At 41.9% G+C, this 10,000-nt stretch overlaps 1 protein-coding gene across 1 annotated transcript in view; it reads right to left on the bottom strand.

The window, feature by feature from the left end:
* The window catches only part of LOC133557913 (ankyrin repeat and SOCS box protein 12-like), a 21,600-nt gene extending 15,066 nt beyond the window's left edge, over positions 1-6,534 (bottom strand). Inside the window, exons 1-2 of the mRNA XM_061908866.1 lie at positions 6,410-6,534; positions 2,003-2,767 (exon numbers count right to left, since the gene is read on the bottom strand). Of these exons, the coding sequence (XP_061764850.1) occupies positions 2,003-2,762 (760 nt within the window). The 5' untranslated portion in view covers positions 2,763-2,767; positions 6,410-6,534. The remainder of the gene's footprint in view (positions 1-2,002; positions 2,768-6,409) is intronic.
* Positions 6,535-10,000: the final 3,466 nt, after the last annotated feature.

Raw genomic sequence — 10,000 nt, 5'->3', positions numbered from 1 at the left:
TCAGTGGGAAGATGGATGGATCCATGTACCGTGCAGTCTTGAGGGACAACCTCCTCCCCTCTGCCAGGAAGCTGAAAATGGGCCGTGGTTGGGTCTTCCAACATGACAACGATCCAAAGCGTACAGCAAAGGCAACAAAGGAGTGGCTCAAGAAGAACCATATTAAGGTCATGGAGTGGTCCAGCCAGTCTCCGGACCTCAATCCTATTGAAAATCTAAGGAGGGAGCTGAAGGTCCGGGTTGCCAAGTGACAGCCCACCAACCTGAATGATCTCGAGAGGATCTGCAAAGAAGAGTGGGCCAAAATTCCCCCTGATATGTGTGCTAACCTTGTGGTTAACTACCACAAACGTCTGACCGCTGTGCTTGCAAACAAAGGCTTTGCCACCAAGTATTAACTGCTTTTGTCTAGAGGGATCAAATACTTATTTCCCTCAATGAAAGACAAATGAATTAAAATATATTCTTGAAAGTTATTTTCTGGATTTTCATTTTGATATTCTGTCTCTCCATGTTAAAATACATCTACCATTAAAAGTATAGAATGATCATGTCTTGATTAGTGGGCAAACCAACAAAATCAGCAAGGGATCAAATACTTTTTACTCTCACTGTATTTATATATATATATATATATATATATATATATATATATATATATATATATATATATATATGTATATATATACTGTATATAAAAATAAATAAAATACTTGAATTTCAGTGTTCATTTCTTTACACATTTACACACACATAACACTCATCTACTCATTGTTGAGTTAAGGGTCGAATTGTCCATCCTGGTTTTTCTAATTATATACATGTACAGTAGATGGCAGTATTATCCTGTTTAAGATAAACACAACAACATTGCTGTTTACGTCAGACAAATTGCTTTACGGTAGACGAAAACGGACTGCTGTTGTTGTGTGTTGTTACCGCGCTGGGAGGAGGTTAATGAAACTGCCTAACAATAAACCCACATAAGAAACCAAGAACTCGCCCTCGAACATTCTACAGTTATAACGTCATTGAGCAGACATGGGAAAGCGGACGTGAAAACTGGCTGTCGACACGTCACTCAGGTCCGCGTGGAGCTGGAGGGCACGCCCCCTCAAGTTCCGTCTGAATTTCGGGAAATTTTCGGGAGAGGCGATAAATTTCGGGAGTCTCCCAGAAAATCTGGGAGGGTTGGCAAGTATGATTCAGATGCTTATTAAACTCCGACCCCTAAATTAACTGCCTGTGTGAGTGTGCGTGCGCATAGTAGCGTTCACATTAATAGAACCTTCTGGGACGACTGTAATATATTACTTATTTACAAAAATAAAGCCACTGAAACTTTTGATTCTGATTCTCACTTTAAATCTGAGAGGGCCGCTGTGGAAATTTGCGTAAAAAACGGCTCTCAAACAAACGAATTACAGCTGCTAATCGGCTCTCATCTTCACTTGAAAGAGCTGTTTAAAAGACCCGGCTCGTTTGCGAACGGCACATCTGTCATTTACATTCCTTTAATCCAACAGTGATTCTGTATGAGGCTGAGCCAATCAGTGACCATAACACTGAACAGCACGCTCCCAATACAATAGTTTATATAGCCATTGTATGCTTAAAAATGTTTAATTTAGGACTAAAGCTATACATATTTTTTAAAACATTTAAATATACTGCAATGTGGTGAAGCAGCAAAATTTCAAGCGTGATGTGAAGGACGACTGTATATTCAATTCGAGGGGGAACTATTTTTGTCAACTATTTTCACGGCACCTTTTAATGAAACGCATACATTTCCATAAAGCAAAAAAAGATTATGAGAAATGTAATAATAATAATAATAGAAACAGTGTGATTTCATTCAAATGAAAGCTTTCGTATGAATTAAATTGCACCGAAGAAAACCATGCAGCCTTTGTGCTTAAACATAAATATGGTGTCCAGGCTCAAAAAATAATATATTCAGTGCTGTAATGTGAGTAAATAAATCAAATATTTGTCACACCTCTCTCCTGCAGCAGCAGTTCCACGGCTTCATTCTGCTTGGTGGACTTCTCGATGATGAGCGTGGGGAGGTAGACGTTGGCTCCAAAGTCAATGAGAAGTTGGATGTACGCCACGTCGCAGCCATGCCTCAGACACATCTCCAGCACGGTTTTGGGCTGCTTGATGGAACTCAGCAGTCTGGGGTCGGCACAGTTGTAATCCGGGTCGGCCCCGTAGAGGAGCAGCAGTTTGAAGCACTCCATGTGTCCGTAAACGGCGGCCAGGTAGAGCGGGCCGCTCGAAACCCTGGCGGTTGAGGTCCAGAGCAGGACTTTGGAGCGCGAGTTGACCTCAGCACCATGTTTGAGCAGTTCCTGTAGTATCTCTACGTCGCCCTCCCGAGCGGCAGTGAGGATGGGGGAGCAGTTGTTAGAGGAGTTGCCGTTCGGGTCTGCGCCAGCCCTGAGAAGCGCTAAAACACAGTCCAAGTACTTTCCACGAACTGCGGCGAAAAGAGGCGTCTGAGCCTTGACATCCACACAGTCTACCAGGGCCCCGTGGGTCAGCAGGACCTGGAGACAACTGAGGTGGCCCCGGGACACAGCAGCGTGTAGCGACGTGCCTGCAATGCCCCAGCCGCCTCTGTAGTTGATGACCTTCTTGTAAATTTCCTGGCACAGCATCTCATCGAGGAGTCTGTCATTGTTTTGTAACACTGCTTGTCGGAGCTGGGAGATCTCACAACGGTGTTCTTCTTCTGCGGTCCTGAGCTGGAGCATAGAACCTGGTGGAAGAAGAAACATCCATTCAGGTACCTTTCAATGTTGCACTAAACACTGCTTTGGAAAAATAGTCCTTTTGTTACTTGCCATTGTCATCCTGGTAGTAATCAAACAACACGTTTACGATTGTTCATCTTAACATTTATTTTGAAACTTCTGTCTTTGAACTATGGCTGAGCGATATATTGATATACCACGATATATCACACGTTTGTCTCTGTGCGATATATAAAAGGACTATATCGTGATATTCGAGTATACGTTCTCATGCAGTTGCTATTAGCTGCGGGCTCTTCTCACTCTTTGTTGTCTTTTCTTCTCACAGAGACATAAAACAAGCGCACCTTCTTACATACATCACATTAGGTCAGGGCGATATTGGCTTTTATTAATATCACCATATTTTTATGCAATATTGCGATATACGATATATATTACGATATTTTGCCTTAGGCTTGAATGAAGACTTAATGCATATAATCACAGCAGTATGACGATTCTATGTGTCTACATTAAAACATTCTTCTTCATACTGCATTAATATATGCTACTTTTAAACTTTCATGCAGAGAGGGAAATCACAACTAAGTCAATTGACCAAAACTGTATTCATTAAATATTCTTCATTCTCTCACGGGTGACTTTTCAAATGAAAGAACAAATTAAGGGTGTTGCTACCTTTTTGTAGTAACACTTCTGCTGCATACTTTGCATATTGCTGTTGTCTGCTGAATATCTTCCCACTTGAAGCCAAACCACCGCCAGATGATGGACCCCCTGCTCTTTATTTTGGGCATTTATTGTTCTTCCTCCATTTGTGATCAGTTTCACACCATCTCTCTCTTGTATTGTCACAAGTTCCGCTCCACTCGACCTGCCTCAGCTAACGTTAGCCATGCTGCTACCTCTCTGGTCGGCGAGAGCATATGACGCTAGACGCGCGACAGTATGTGACGTATGTAAGAAGGTGGGCTTATTTTACGTCTCTGTGAGAAGGACAGACGAGAAGGAATGAGAAACGGCAGTAATGTAATGCACGCAGGTTAAAGCAACGGTGTGAGAACATATAATCGAATATTACGATATAGTCATTTTCTATATTGCACAGAGACAAACCTGCGATATATCGCCCAGCCCTATATTCGAGTATACGTTCTCATGCAGTTGCTATTAGCTGCGGGCTCTTTGTTGTCTTTCCTTCTCACAAAGACTGCGGCGCGAGTGGTAATACGATAAAAAAAAGGTGCGAATGTGGTAAAAAATTAAGGAAGAATTAATTTCCAAGAAAAACAGAACGGGGTCCATCGTCTGGCGGTGGTTTGGCTTCAAGCGGGAATATGTCGAACAGACAACCGTAATTTGTCAAGTGTGGGGCAAAAGCTTTGCTACAAAAAGTAGCATGACTGCTAATATGCAGCATCATTTGAAAAGTCACCCGCTCGAGAATGAAGAGTGCTTGAAACTCCACATGTCAACATTGAGCCTGGCGTCTTCCATTTCCAGATCAACACCGTATGAAAAATATAGTCAACAACAGAAGGAGATAACGTCCGCAAAAACCTACCACATAGCGAAGGACATACACTATTGGATTTACTATTATGCAGCTCATTTTTATTTGACAGTTATGTGTGCTACTGCTCAATAAATACACTTTTGGTCAATTGACTTAGTTGTGATTTCCCTCTCTGCATGAAAGTTTAAAATGAGCATACATTAATGCTGTCTGGACAAGAATGTTTTAAAGGCCTACTGAAACCCACTACTACCGACCACGCAGTCTGATAGTTTATATATAAATGATAAAATATTAACATTGCAACACATGCCAATACGGCAGGTTTAGTTTACTAAATTGCAATTTTAAATTTTCCGCGGAGTTTTTTGTTGAAAACATCGCGGAATGATGACACGTGCGCGTGACGTCACGGACTGTAGAGGACATATTAGCGCAGCAACATTTGCGGCTAAAAGTCGTCTCTTTTCATCGCGCAATTAAATAGTATTCTGGACATCTGTGTTGCTGAATATTTTGCAATTTGTTCAATTAATAATGGAGAAGTCAAAGTAAAAAGATGGAATTGGGAAGCTTTAGCCTTTAGCCACACAAACACATGGTGATTCCTTGTTTAAAATTCCCGGAGGTAAAGCTTTGAAGTGAAGTGAATTATATTTATATAGCGCTTTTTCTCTAATGACTCAAAGCGCTTTACATAGTGAAACCCAATATCAAATTTTTACATTTAAACCAGTGTGGGTGGCACTGGGAGCAGGTGGGTAAAGTGTCTTGCCCAAGGACACAACGGCAGTGACTAGGATGGCGGAAGCGGGGATCGAACCTGCAACCTGCGGGCACGGCCGCTCTACCAACCTAGCTAAACCGCCTTTATTATGGATCAGAGCGGTCAAGCGAACATGGTTCCCGACCACTTGTCAACCGGCAGGTTTCGGTGAGAAAATTCTGGTAAAAAGTCGCCTCTTACCGGAGATCAGCCGAGCTTACACCGTCCATGCAGCTACCGTTGACTTCCCTCAGAGACTGGCCTCAAGAAACCCGTGGACAAACCCCTCCGACTATCAGGTACTATTTAATCTCACTAAAACACTAGCAACACAATAGAAAGATAAGGGATTTCCCAGAATTATCCTAGTAAATGTGTCTAAAAACATCTGAATCCGTCCCAATGCAATCGCGTTTTTTTTTTTTGTTTTGTTTTGTTTTTCTAGTCTGTCGCTATCAATATCCTCAAACACGAATCTTTCATCCTCGCTCAAATTAATGGGGAAATTGTCGCTTTCTCAGTCCGAATTGCTTTTACTGCTGGTGGCTCCCATTAAAAACAATGTGAATATGTGAGGAGCCCTCAACACGTGACGTCATGGTCTGCGACTTCCGGTAGAGGCAGGGCATTTCTCTTAACACCGAATGTTGCGAACTTTATCGTGGATGTTCTCTACTAAATCCTTTCAGCAAAAATATGGCAACATCGCAAAATTATCAAGTATGACACATAGAATGGACCTGCTATCCCCGTTTAATTAAGAAAATCTCATTTCAGTAGGCCTTCAAAGTAGACACATAGAATCATACTGGTGTGTTTATATGCATCAAGTGTTCATTCAAGGCTCCGGAAAAATATCGAGATATATATGGTGTATCGTGACATGGCCTAAAAATATGGAGATATTAAAAAAGGCCGTATATTACCCAGCCCTACTTTGAACAAAACTGGAGACTTCTAGTGTCATCCTCCTAATGTAAAAATATATTTTTTTAAAAAGCAAAAGGTATCTACCATATATTTATAGTTCTGTCAGCTCCTGAAATATAAGTTCATACATACATTCTTTCAAGAGCGATTGATATCTCCATGAACACGCCATAAAATCCACATATATGTATATAACACCGCATGGCTGTGAAAGCGGCCATAGCTACATGCTAACGCTAGCTGGAATGTAAACAAGAGTGAAAGCCACACAACATGCTAATCTGGTCGGGCTCGACTTCGTTCAATTTCTTCAATTAAATCAATCGTGATCATCTCAGAAATTGAACACGTATAACTTCGATCAATGCAACTTTTATGTCCAACAATATTCTGCGATTAAACAGAAACAGAGCGTGGTTTATTTCGTTTTACCTTAGATGTGTCACCATCGGATGTCTCCCGTTTCCTGCTACTTCTTCTTCTTCTTCTTCATACTCGTCATTTTTTCGGCATTAGCGCGTTACTGCCCCCGAGTGTCTGAATGTGATATTGCATCCTATACATGCCATTGGGTAGAGCAGTGGTTCTCAAATGGGGGTACGCGTACCCGTGGGGGTACTTGAAGGTATGCCAAGGGGTACGTGAGATCTTTTACAAATATTCTAAAAATAGCAACAATTCAAAAATCCTTTATAAAAATATTTATTGAATAATACTTTAACAAAATATGAATGTAAGTTCATAAACTGTGAAAATAAATATAACAATGCAATATTCAGTGTTGACAGCTAGATTTTTTTGTGGTCATGTTCCATAAACATTGATGTAAGAGATTTATTTTTTTGTGAAGAAATGTTTAGAATGAAGTTGATGAATCCAGATGGATCTCTATTACAATCCCCAAAGAGGGCACTTTAAGTTGATGATTACTTCTATGTGTAGAAATCTTTATTCATAATTGAATCACTTGTTTATTTTTCAACAAATTTTTAGTTGTTTTTATATATTTTTTTCCAAATAGTTCAAGAAAGACCACCACAAATGAGCAATATTGTGCACTGTTATACAATTTATCCATCCGTCCATCCATTTCCTACCGCTTATTCCCTTTGGGGTCTCGGGGGGCACTGGTGCCTATCTCAGCTACAATCGGGCAGAAGGCGGGTACACCCTGGACAAGTCGCCACCTCATCGCAGGGCCAACACAGATAGACAGACAACATTCACACTCACATTCACACACTAGGGCCAATTTAGTGTTGCCAATCAACCTATCCCCAGGTGCATGTCTTTGGAAGTGAGAGGAAGCCGGAGTACCCGCAGGGAACCCACGCAGTCACGGGGAGAACATGCAAACTCCACACAGAAAGATCCCGAGCCTGTGATTGAACCCTGACTACTCAGGACCTTCATATTGTGAGGCAGACACACTAATCCCTCTACCACCGTGAAGCCCGTTATACAATTTAATAAATCAGAAAATGATGACATGTGAAGTGAATTACATTTATATAGCGCTTTTCTCTAGTGACTCAAAGCGCTTTACATAGTGAAACCCAATATCTAAGTTACATATTTAAACCATTGTGGGTGGCACTGGGAGCAGGTGGGTAAAGTGTCTTGCCCAAAGACACAATGGCAGCGACTAGCATGGCAGAAGCGGGGATCGAACCTGCAACCCTCATGTTGCTGGCACGGCCAATCTACCAACCGAGTTATACCGCCCATTGTGCTGTACTTAACTTCTTTATCTCATTTTTTCAACCAAAAATGTTTTGCTCTGATTAGGGGGTACTTGAATTAAAAAAATGTTCACAGAAAAAAGGTTGAGAACCACTGGGGTAGACAGTTTTGTCAGGGCTGGTAGCTTTGTTGTTGTTAATTCATATCAGCAGGAAAAAAAATTGTTGAAATGGTTAATCCAATGTTTTTAGTATTTGCTATAGGGGTAAATAAAATACTAGGTGTGGTGAAATTGCCTTCTGCATTTGATCCATCACCCTCACCCCCTGGGATATGAGGGGAGCAGTGAGCAGCAGTGGCGGCCACACCCGGGAATCATTTTGGTGATTTAATCCCCAATTCCCAAGCAGGGAGGCAATGGGTCCCATTTTTATAGTTTTTGGTCTGACACAACTTACCGATATCAGGGCGGACACTCTAACCATAAGGCCACTGAGCAGGCCTCAGTGACGCCTCACTGAGCATGTGGCACATTCACTCGATGTGTTGACACTGCACAGACACTGTTTCTTTTTCATGATGGCGGCATTTGTTGGATTTAAAAAAAAAAAGTCAACATTTAACCTGCAAATGAAAATTATAGCTAGCAATTATAATTGTTTTCTGCACAGAAATGAATATGTAACATGAAACTCTGGTGAATGGGCCAAATAATAAACCGGGAAATACCATGTACCTTATTTCACGCTATAAGATTGAAATTATTCCACTATTTTGAATTTTCGACTTGATGATTGTTAGAATAATTATGTGTAGGTCATCACACAACTCTTATGCTTAAAGGCCGTTGCTATAGTCATTATCAATGGTGCTGAAGTTGTACATTTCTATCTGTGCAAAGCAACTCGTCTCGTATCAGTGTTTGTTTCCAGAATCGGTTTGCTGACAGCCAAGGGCAAACATCGAGTGCCGTGACGCAGACAGAGCAGAGCCTGGGCGATATCACGAGTGTCAGCACATTTGCATTTCATGAATAGCATATATTGTGTCTAACTGGGGCTGCTGAGATTACCCCCCCACCCCCCCCCCCCCCCACCCCACCCCCCTTCCTTCAGCGGCAGCCTCAGTGATGTAACCAGGGAGCTCCCAAATAAATAGAGGAGGACGTGGGCACCATTTTAGAGCGTAGGTTGGTTCTGTAACTAGAGTAGAACCCAAAAACGTCTCTCCTCATTGAGCCAAATTGAACTCTGTCTCTGCATGATTCCTTGCTTCTTGTCTGTTTAATAGATGTCATCAGTGTTTGAACCTGACATGATGGCAACAAATACCGATGTGAAACGCAGGACACCACTCTTCCTACTTCTTTCAGCATGAATAACCATTTGTTAACCGAAAGGAGCACTTTCTGATAGAGACAGTTTGCAGCTTCACATTCAAACTAAACTGCAGCTGTCTCGGTTGCTTGTGTTTTTTTTTTTCTTGAAGTGACACACACACCGCAGCATCATTGTGTTTCATAATACATCAATGCTTCAATATTGTTGAACTCATCACTAAGCAAACTTTATCAAATGAAATCAAACTTTATGTACGCGCTTCTTATGCATAAAATAAATGCAAGACAAAGTGCTTATTAGCAATGCTCCGATGACCTACTGTACATACCCCATCGTAACCCCCCCCCACACACACACACACACACAATTTAATGAATACATGACTGACTACAAAGGAGCCAGGTGAAAAAATGCTATCACATGAGCCACCTGCACCAGGAGATCATGAGACCATGGCCACAAGGCGTCGTGTGGGAGAGTGATTTGCTGATGTCAACGTTGTGAATGGAGTGGCCCATGGTAGGGGTGTGGTTATGGTATGGACAGGCTTATGTTATGGACAACGAACACAAATGCATTTTATTGATGTCATTGTGAATGCACAGAGATACCGTGACGACATCCTGACGCCCATTGTTGTGCCATTCACCTGAGACCATCACCTCATGCTGCAGCGTGACAATGCATGGCACTATGTTGCAAGGATCTGTACACAATTCTAGAAGCTGAAAACATCCCAGTTCTTGCATGGCCAGCTTACACACTGGACATGTCACACTTTGAGCATGTTTGGGAAGCTGTGGATCGGCGTATACGACATCGTGTTCCACTTCTTGCCAATATCCAGCAACTTTATACAGCCTTTGTAGAGGAGTGGACCAACATTCCACAGGCCACAATCAACAACCTGATCAAATATATGCAAATGAGATGTGTTGCACTGTGTGAGGCAAACGGTGGTCACACCAGAAACTGACTGCTTTTCTGACCACCACACACA

The sequence above is a fragment of the Nerophis ophidion genome, linkage group LG08 (assembly GCF_033978795.1).
Source record: "Nerophis ophidion isolate RoL-2023_Sa linkage group LG08, RoL_Noph_v1.0, whole genome shotgun sequence".
Classification (NCBI taxonomy): domain Eukaryota; kingdom Metazoa; phylum Chordata; class Actinopteri; order Syngnathiformes; family Syngnathidae; genus Nerophis; species Nerophis ophidion.
This window is presented reverse-complemented; position numbering and strand designations above follow the sequence as displayed.